A 10890-nucleotide genomic window follows, 5' to 3' on the forward strand; every position below is an offset into this window, starting at 1 on the left:
CTATCTATCTATCTATCTATCATCTATCTATCTACCTATCTATCTATCTTCTATCTATCTATCTATCTATCTATCTATCTATCTATCTATCTAGTGGTATTGAGGTTTGAACCCATGGCCCTGTGTGTTTTAGCCAAGTGCTCTGAAACCCAGTTATCCCCAGCCATGTATATTTTAAATGCTTTACCCATTTTCCAAGCAGAGCTCTCCGTTCTTCAAACACCTACAGCAAATAAAAGAAAATAGGGTCATTTATGGTTCCAGACATCCATTACAAATAGCATCACTAAAGGGTGAGTATGTACTATCCCAACCGAGTAGATAGAGATGCGCTCCATTACTTATTTATTAAGTGACTTGAGCTCTCTACATAAGCCAAGGACGACTGTGAATGTCCAACCTTCTCTACTTCTAGAGGGCTTGGGTATCATGTCTGGTTTATGCTGGGGATCAAACCCAGGGTTCTGTACATCCTGGGCAAGTTCTCTAGTGCTGAACTACACCACCAGCCCACTTTACTTACTTTTAACCCAGATGAAGGCCTCCTTTTAGTTTCTGTATATAGAATGATTCATATAAAATCTACAATCTACTCTCTTTCTCCCTGTCCTCCTTCCTCTTTTTTTTTTTTCCTTTTTCTTTTTTACTTCTAGACTAGATGTTACACTCTGTAATCCAGGTTGGCCTAGAATTCACTACATAGCCCAAGCTAGCCCAACAGGTTTGATTTTCCTCCTTCTGTCTCCCAAGTGCCGGTGTTACATGTACCACCATGATGACTCACTGAGAAATCGTTCTTTAAGAGAAATGAAATATGAAAGAGAAGAAATTGTAAAGAATATTCAAGTCCCAAATTTGAAAGGTCATAAACTCACACAGATAGGCAAGAAAATGGAGATCCTGGAAAATTTTCAAATATTAATCAAACAAGAACTTATAAAATACATAAATGAACAGCTGCCTCCCTCCGTGTGTGTGTGTGTGTGTGTGTGTGTGTGTGTGTGTGTGTGTGTGTGTGTATGTGTAGAGGCAAAAGATCAACAATATTAGGTATCTTCCCTCATCTCTCCCCAGCTTAGTTTTTGAGACAGGTCCTCTCACTGAACCTGAACTCATCAGTTTGCCTGGGCTGGCCAGCCAGCAAACCCTAGGTATCCCCTTGTCTCTGCCTCCCAGAAACTTAGATACAGATTCATACCACCATGTCCGGCTTTTAGGCAGGTTCTGGGCATCAAACTCAGGTCCTCACACTTGCCGAGCCAGCACCTTACTGACTGAGCATCTCTCCAGCTTTGCTTTTGCCCTTCAGTGTATACCGATGTACACAGACATCCATCAGTCATTTCTGTATTCGTACCCTTGGGCTTGCAACCTAGTGTCTGCACAGGTTTGTTCTTGTACACTATATCGGACAGAAACCATGTCTGCCTCATTTGATGCATTCAAGCAGAGTGCCGGCATAGCACATCTCTGTAAGAACGGATGGCCTTCTGGGTGTTGCAGTACAGTGTGGGTGAGTGTTTTTCTGAGCCCCAGAGCATATGTGGATTTGAGCAAGTGAAGAGAAGACCAACGTGGGTCTATTTTGGCAGAGGAAGGGTTATGCAGAAAGAAAGAGAGGATAATGAACATATGTGACTGTCTCTGTGGCGCCAACACAGAGACACCCTCTGTCGGCTTTCAGATGGGGATCAACATTGCAAGCTCTGCAGGAACAAGAGGCAACAGCAAGGCAGTGCAGACCATGCGCCCTCCTGACTGTGGAGGTTCAGAAGCTGGCTTCCTGCTGCCAGCAGCTCATCTCTTCCTTTCTCAGTTGCTCACACTCTGGTTGCCAAAGGCATCTTGAAATGGGGGCTGAAATACCAGTGTCAACAAGTCTTATGAGAAGTCCTCACTCTCCTTTGTGAGGAATCCCATACGCCCCACGCAGATGCCTTTTGCACATTAAAGAAGAAGGAAAATGACTCTTGGATCCTCCCGCCCCACTTGCTGACACTGAGATGTTATGGCCCCGTAATAACGGCATCGGCTAAACTCGGATTATGCGTGCAAACAGAAGAGAAAGTAGAAAACACAGAAGAGAGAAAACTAGATCTGGATTCAAATGTTTCTGGAGTTGTCTCTCCAATACCTCCTCTCAAGTCACCAGTGTGAATGCAATCTGTGTCCACGCTCTTCCCTTTCTGCTCTACCCAGGCTCCATGGGGGCTGAAGAGTGTCTGGGTGTTTGTTTGTTTGTTTGTTTTTATTGTTGTTATTTTTCAAGACAGGGTCTCTCTATGCAGCCCTGCCTAAACTAGAATTCACTACGTAGCGCAGGCTGGCCTCAAACTCACAGAGATCTTCCTGCCTCTGCCTCCCATGTTCCGGAGTTAGAGACAAGTACTGGTTGAGAGTGTTTGGTTTTGCTTCTTGTTCATTTCACCTCCCCATAGACCTGAGACCTCTTTCTCTTACATGCTCCCCAGAACCTGCAAGAACAGGTTCCATCATAGATTCTCTAGGACCCTGCTGCTCAAGCAGTGATAACGGAAAGGTTTCTAACATCATAGGAGCTCAGAGCTGAAGGAAATCCTCAAGAGGAGCTGGAGAGATGGTCCAGGAGTTAAGAGCTTTAGGATATTTATATCAACTTGTAACTCCAACTCCAGGTGACCTGACACCCCCTGCTGGACTCTGTAGGCATTGCACTCATGTGGACATACTCATATACACATATACACATAATTAAAAATATTAAAATAGATAATAAAAAAAACCTAAGGAGATTTTTTTATTAAACTTTCTTATTTTAGATAAGACATGAACTTTCATGAAAGTTGTTTTGTCCAGATTTTTTAAAGACATAATCAAATCACTGGGTCTAGCTAGGCACCATGGTTATCTAAGTTAGGGTTTCATTTCTGTGAAGAGACACCATGACCATAGCAACTCCTATTAGGGACAACATTGAATTGGGGCTGGCTTACAGTTTAAGAGGTTCAGTCTGTTATCATCATGGAAGGAAGGATGGCAGCATCCAGGCAGATATGGTGCTGGAGGAGCTGAGAGTTCTATATTTTGATCTGAAGGCAGTGAGGAAGACTGGCTTTTGCAGGGAACCAATGGAGGGACTCTTCCACACACTGGGCGGGGCCTGAGCATAGGATCTCAAAGTCCACCTACACAGTGACACACTATCTCCAACAAATCCACACTTATTTCAGAAGGACACACCTCCTAATAGTGTCATTTCCAGTGAGCCAAGGATTCAAGAACTTGAGCCTATGTGGACCAAACTTATTCAAACCAGTACCATGATGCAGGACTAAAGTCTCCATACTCAGGAGTCAGAAGCAGGAAAACAGTATGTTTGAGGCACAAGTGGGCTAACAAAAAGGCCAAAGTCCAAGTATGGTGGCACACACCCGCATGCCCAACACTTAGAAAGCAGAGGCAGGAGGATCTATGCAAATGTATCCTCTACTACATAGTCAGTAAGCTAGCCTGGCTTACATGAGACGCTGTACAAAAAACCAAAAACAGACAAAAAGGAGGGAAGGGGAGGAAAAAGAAGGAAAGGAGGAAAAGAGGAACCCTGGTATCAAACTACCTATTCAGCTTAACTCTGCCCTGGTCTTTCACTGGTCGTCGTGGTCTTCTTCATCCTGACTGCCTGGAACTTCGTGTGTAGCCCAGATGGCCTGGAACTGATAATTCTCCTGCCTCAGCTTCCTGAGTACTGAGATTATAGGTGAATACCACCAAGCCTGCAGCCCTAAATTCTTACGGAACTTCTGCCAGTGTGCTAGCTGGCTGTGGGGAAAAGCCTGGGCCTTGACGTCATAACTAAGCTTTCAAAATGAGGTTGGGCTGCACCATCAAGGTGTTCTCCAGGGGTGTGGCTCGTGTTAACAAAGGGTACCAGTACAAGAGGAAGACACAATCCACAGAAAGGAATCAGAGAAGGAGGAATGGGGGTAGGTTTCTGTCACAAAGCAGGCTAAAGCAAACACAACGTCTGACTAAGCCAGACCTGGTGATGCAGGCTTGCCATCCCAGCTACTCAGGAGGCTGATGCCGGAGGATCACAAGTTCAAGACCTGCCTATTTATATTTAAATAATTAATTTGGGCAAATCATTTTGTCGTCAGTCCTCAGTTGGATTTGCACTCTTATGTTCCCTGAATTACAGTGAGTTTCCGTTCCGAAGATGTGCAACCAGAGTCTTCCTTTTTTAAGCAGCTGGAAAACAGACCATCTCTCTCTGAAATGGCAGTATTAAAATGGCTCTCCTCTCCCAGACGGCTGCTGTCTGTTTATATCACAGTTTATTCACAACCTGCTGTTAAGTCAAAAATCCCTTGGTTGTAATTTTAGTCTGTTGACATTGAAATGACATATTTCCTCATGTGACATCATGACAGCGGAAGAGGGAGCTATTTTGGAAATTTTAAACCATGATCCATAGATGGTAACAGAGGTGCTGTCTCCCAGGGCACCGTTTTCTCAGGCGCAATGTGGTGCACAATTCTGTGCTCCCCAAAGAATTGGGGATGTGCACTTTTTATGTGTTAAAATTATACATATTTAAGGTGTGCAACATGATGTTTTGGGATGCATATACAAGAGAGAAATAATCGCTAGAGTTGAGGCAATTATCCTGTCCATCCCTGCCCATGGCTAACTTTGCTTGTAGGGGAACGTGATCCTTCTAATTACAGCACTGGCTGGCAACACAGATACTATTAAAACACTCTCCCCTAGGTATCCTCAGTGCCCAAATTACTCTGTAATCTGCTGTATTCGCCTTCCTTGATGATGCTTTTTTTTTTTTTTTTTAAAGTTATCTAAATTTAAATTCAGTCTCTCTGCTGAAAACCTGCTGTGAAGTTAAAACCCCGAGTCTCTTATTTTGGGCCGAGTTGGTTATTATGTATTTCACATTTTACTACAGAACAGAGGGAAGACAAAAATTAAGAACAAAATGAAGGACTGGAGACATAGCTCGGTTGGTGAACTCGTTACTTAGCATGCATAGTGCCCCGGGCTGAACCTCCAGCCCTTCATAAACAGGGCTTAGAGCCGCACGCTGGGAACTCTTAGACTAGGAAGGTAAATGTCGGAGGCTTAGAGGTGCAAGGTTGTTTACGGCTGCATAACAAGTTCAAGGCCAGTTGTACTACATGATGCCTTGTCCCAAAAGAGAGGAACAGGTGTTAGAGGGGGCACAGTAGTTAAGAGCATTGCTGCTCTTGCAGGGAACCCACGGTTCAGTTCCCACACTCAAGTAGGGCAGGGCACAACTGTCGGTAACTCCAGCTCCAGGGAATCTGAGGGAATCTGATGATGTCCTCTTCTGGTCTTAATGAGCACTTATTCTCTTCCCCTTCCCCCTCAATACACACATACATTAAAAATAAAATAAATATTTTTTTACAAAGGACTTCATGATATATGTTTTTTCTAATTTATTTGAAATAAGCTAACTAGATGATTATTTTTGCATCTGGGAGTTATAAATAATGAGTATTTTCTCTAAAAATTATTATTAGATGTGATTAAAAAAACATTAAAGAACAAATATAAAACCATGCCATGTTTGCTAGGTTGTATCTACCCTTTCTAGAACTGGGGGATGTATTTAGTATCCATTGGGAGGCAGCTGGTCAACAGCCAGGAGCTCAGTGGAGCTGCCTTGGGCCAAGTCATGACCTTGGAGGGAGAGCAGGTGGTCACTAAAGGGTAGTGTCAACTATAAAGACCAGGCCTCCTTGCTGAGTTGTGAGATGACTCTGAAGAAGCCTAACAGCTGGTGCCCTATGGGGCCAGTGGAGATGTCACAGAGACTTCACTGCAGTCATCTTTGGCCACAAACCTATACCCTAGTCAGAGTTCTCTAAAGGAACAAAACTCCCACACCTACACCGTATTTATTAGGATGGCTTAAAGGCTGTGGTCCAGCTAATCCGACCATGGCTGTCTAGCAAAGGAAGATCCAAGAATCCAGGAGTTGTTCAGTCTGTGAGGCTGGATGTCTGTCTTAGGGGTCTCTAGTACATGCAAGAATCCTGAAGTAGGCTCTATTGCCGGTGAAGGAACGGACTTGCCATCAAGAGCAAACAGGCAGAGAGCAAGCTTCCTTCTGTTCTGTCCTTTCTGTTATTCTGGCTGCCACCAGAAGGTGTGGCATGGAATAAAGGTAGCTCTCCCCACTTCAGATGATTTAATTAAGACACACTCCCTCACAGGTGCTCCCAGCCACTTGGGTTTTAGTTAACTGCAGATGTAGTCAAGCTGATGACCAAGAATAGCCATGACACCTTCTCTCCCTTCTTTAGGACTGACTCCCGCAGGTTCTAATGTGGACTTAAGTATGGAGCTGTCTCCCCAGCCACCATTTTTTTTTTTAAGGAAACAGAGCCTTGTATGCAGCCTTGGCTGGCCTGGAACTCACTTTGTAGACCAGACTGAACTTGAATTCACAGACATCCTCCTGCCCTCTGAGATCTGGGATTAAAGGCATGTATACTGTGCCTAGCTTAGGATAATGTTTTTTTTTTTTGTTTGTTTTTGTTTTTGTTTTTGTTTTTGTTTTTTTTTTTTTTTTTTTTTGCTGTTGTTTTTTTTTTTTCACAGTGGCCAAACCGATCAAGACCGTTCTTGGAAATTTTCTGAAAATAAAGACATCCAACAGCTTCGTATTTCAACTCAAGTCACTTTCTCACACATGTGCAAAACCTTACCAATTCAAGGAGAAAACAGATTTCCAAATCTGACACTGAAGTCGGAGGAATAAGCTGTTATATAAACTGTTGGAGAGCTACAATTGTCACAACAGGTGTTCAATAAATAGTCGTTGTGATGAAAGAAAAAGATTTCCATACGTTCACTTGGTCCCGTGAGGCCAGGCTCCATCTGCCTGTCCTTTTGTTCCTGAGGCCTCCTTTCTTCCACCACACCCGTATGTCATTTCTGCATCTTTTTTCCTTCCTTTATAGCTTCTCCCCACTTTATTTCTCAGGATTCCAATCTCTTACACACACATACACACACACACACACTTACACACTTTACTCCTATATCATATCAGAATAGGAGAAAGTTTCTAGTTCTAAGATGAGCCAGGTTTGACCATGAGCAATACTTAGTTAAGATTACAGCAACAGACCAACTCCAGCCAAGGAAGGAGCAGGAAGGGCCCAAAGATAAAAGTCAGTGAATGTCCAAGAAAGGGCCCGGTAGGTGAAATACTTGACAAATACAAGGAACTCAATTACATCCCCTAGAACTCACACTAACTCATCAAGGGTTGTGGTGTGTTTAAAGTCCCAGTGTTGGAGACCCCTGCGGATCCCTGGGTTCCCTGGGTAACCTGCAGGACCTGCTTAGTGAGATGCAAGCTTATGAGAGACCTTGTCTCAAAAAACTAGGTAGATCACACCAAAGGAATAAAAGCTGAAGTTGTCCCTTGGCCACCAGGCCCATGCATGCACACATATACTTGCATGTGCATGCGCGCGCACACACACACATACACACACACACAGAAGAGTGGGCTGCCTGGACTTGTGTTCTGGGTCTTGATGGGCTAAAGCTGAATGAGAAAGCCAGAGACACCAATGAGAGAGAAAAGGAGACAGGAAGTAGAGATCTGCTGAGGTGATAGTGAACTGATTCACAGGTGATGGGCAGGAGCTGTGGCATCGTAGACCTCACCTGGCTGGCCTCAACTGCGGGGGTGGGATCGAGGAGGTTAGCTGGGGGCCAGGACCTGAAGGGACCTCTAGGATGTGTATGTGTGGTGAGGTTAGAACGTGCCCTTTGGGGTAGATTCCATTTTTCAGCTTCACCTACTAAGATTGGTAATTCAGAAAGATCTTTCTTTTCTTCTTTCTTTAAAAAGATTTATTTTATTATATATAAGTGCACTGTAGCTGTCTTCAGACACACAGAAGAGGGCATCAGATTCCATTACAGATGGTTGTGAGCCACCATGTGGTTGTTGGGATCTGAACTCAGGACCTCTAGGAAGAGCAGTCAGTGCTCTAACCACTGAGCCATCTCTCCAGCCTCAGAAAGATCTTTCTGGAGCCTTAACAGAGTGGGTTAGAGGCAGTGGCAAGAGCCAGGATGTTATGGTACTGTGCCTGGCAAAGGGTGGTGGTGAGGCTGTGAACTGTGAACATGCAGCTGGGCAGACTAGATCTAGAAAGGAGTCACAGACCCAGAGAGCACATGGAGTGTGGAGGCAGGGGTGTGCAGAGAGACGCTCCTATCATGGACCCAATTGCCAAAGCACCTCATGATGGTACGAAGTGGGGCTTGGCACCTGGAGAGTGAGGTCGGTCTTACACAATGAAACTGGCCGTTTCATTGCCAGGTAGGTGTGGTCCTGACGTTCAGTGACTGATCAGAATTCTGCAGCTCCTAGAAGCAGGAATACTATACCCTAGAGGGCTGCCATTCTCACCGCCCCACCCCCCAGCCACATACTGCAATCCTTTATCGGGGGTATTTTACATGTGTCTCCCCAGAAGTTGGCTGGGAAGTGGACTTCTTAGGAGGACATCAGTCTCATGAGTACTTGACTGAAATGTACTCACTAAGTGACCTCAATTTCACCCAGAAACTCGGGGATCTGGGCGGGGCAAGAAAACCTGGACATCTTTCCTCCCCTCCCCAAATTCTGTTGGCTTCAAGGAGATATATCGAGGATCCAGGGCAGGAAAGAATGACAACTTTTCCCTTGGGCAGGATTCTGATCTATTTTTGGTCTTGTCCACATAGCAAAGATACAAATAAAGTTGTTGTTGTTTTCAAATCTTTTCTCTTTTGTTCATAGATTGTGCCATCTTATACAATTCTTGCTCATCTTCTGATGATCAGAATTTTCCCCCCTCATGGACCCAAATGATAAAGCACCTGTGGCCACTCACCTGGTCATTCAGAAGCTGATGATTTAGAGGTGTCCAGGTACTCATCTTTGTCTGCATTTTTGGGCCATTGGTGCTTTTGGGAGGTGCAAATGCCATCACGAAATGAACCGGTATTTTTCCATAAGAAAGACTACACCTATCAGGAGAAATGAATCATTGAATCTTCTGAGAACCAAATAAAGTTAATGGATTTTTTTTGTTCTGTTTTGTTTTTGTATGTTGAGGGAAGGTACGGGTGGGTAGATTATTTACCGAGAGCTTTGTTTATGTCAAAGACTTTATATGTCTGATCAGTACAAGTATAGAATGACCATTGGAAAAAAGTGAGGCGTACGGAGGTTACACACCCTGTCCAGGATCATCGTGACTAGATGAGGAATGGGACCACTGGGTCACGGGGGAAGCTCAGAGGCATCCTTACCTCAGGACAGTTTACTGGCCAGAAAGAGAAGTGCTTCAAATTGAGGGCCACAGTGCAACATAACACCCTTCACCCCAACATTTGGGAGGCACAGGTAGGTGAGCCTCTTTGAACTTAAGGCCATATTGGTCTTCAGAGAGATTTTTGAGGCCAGCCCTCAAGGCCATGGCTTTGGAGATGGACAGACATGTTTATTGGGAAGAATTCTGCCGGTTTAGATGATCTGGTATACAGTCTGGCTATTTTTAATCAAAGTAGCTTAATTTCCATAATAAAATGTCGTGGGTTGGGTGGCTGGTTTTAGAGGGGTGCAGTTGCTGCTTCCTGTCTTCCTTTAGGGGCTATCAGTAGTGTTCTCATGGCAATAGATGATGGGCGATTGGATCACACTACAGATGGATTGACCATGACTTATACTTTCCTGCATTAGTCACTTGAGCAGACTGCTACCCCTGCTCGTCTGACCCCCGGGAGCTACACGCCTTTTCCTTTTCTGTGTCTGTTAGCAAGATGCTGTGTCTAGTTTTGCAACATTTTTTTTAAACCTTGTGCAGTTTTTTTTTTATACTAGTTTTTCTATTTCTTCAAAAAAATTTTTTTCTTAAATGTATTTCCTTTTTTTCTGTGTATGTTTTTATCTGCATATATGTATGTGCACCACATGCATGTTTGGTGCCTGATGAATTCTGATCTTCTGGAATCTGGAATCCTCTGGAACTGGAGCCATAGATGGTTGGGAACCATCATGTGGATGCTGGGAATTGAACCCGAGTTCTCTATAAGAACAACAAGCATCCTAACTTCTAAGCCATCTCTCCAGCCCCATTTTCTGCAGTTAAAAAAAATCTTATATATGTGTATCTCCAAAATGATGCTTGGAAGACGAGAGAGGAGGAGTCTTGCCAAAGTGGCTGAAGAGTCAGTGGTCTGAGTAACTAGTAACCTCCTTCAGTCTTTCCTAGAACTTACCAGATAAAGAATGCCCCAAACCTGTACTTTGGGGGACTGTGATGGAATATTTTGCAACAGACAGTGGTGTCAGTGCCTGCCTCAGTGTTTCCACCTTCCCTCCCCTCTGAAGATTGGTTTGCACACACAAGTAGAACAGATTGAAACGACTCTACACATGAACAACGTGGAGAAGTGTTTAATAGTCCACACCTTCCCACGGTCCTGCCACCAAAGCCCAGGTATGAAGAGGCTCAGATTAGCCTTTGGGCATTTCTCAGCTCCTAATATCTAATAAGTCACTACTTTTTTAGCTAGGTTACAAAAGGTACAGGAAATGGTTTCTTTGCAGCTCCATTAACTAGCAGCCAGACACACACACACACACACACACACACACACACACACAGGTGAGCAGCCAAACTACAGCTACCAAGCAACACCACCAAGTTCATATCTGTCCATGTAAACTTGTGAACTGCATGGTTTTTTTTTTTTTTTTTTTTTTTTTTGGAGACAGGCTACCCTCAAACTCAAGATCCCACCCCCTCAATCTTCCTTGTGCTGTGATTACTGGAGTTTGTCACTGTGCCCAGCCCT

At 44.2% G+C, this 10890-nt stretch overlaps 1 protein-coding gene across 1 annotated transcript in view; it reads right to left on the reverse strand.

Annotated features, from left to right (window-relative positions):
- FBXO16 (F-box protein 16) overlaps positions 1-9017 on the reverse strand; it is a gene marked incomplete at both ends in the record, with an annotated part of 41671 nt that extends 32654 nt beyond the window's left edge. The window contains 2 exons of the mRNA XM_080926764.1: positions 188-223; positions 8922-9017. Of these exons, the coding sequence (XP_080782890.1) occupies positions 188-223; positions 8922-9017 (132 nt within the window). The remainder of the gene's footprint in view (positions 1-187; positions 224-8921) is intronic.
- Positions 9018-10890: the final 1873 nt, after the last annotated feature.

Source organism: Micromys minutus, assembly GCF_963924665.1.
Source record: "Micromys minutus genome assembly, chromosome: 12".
In the NCBI taxonomy this organism is placed as follows: Eukaryota; Metazoa; Chordata; class Mammalia; order Rodentia; family Muridae; genus Micromys; species Micromys minutus.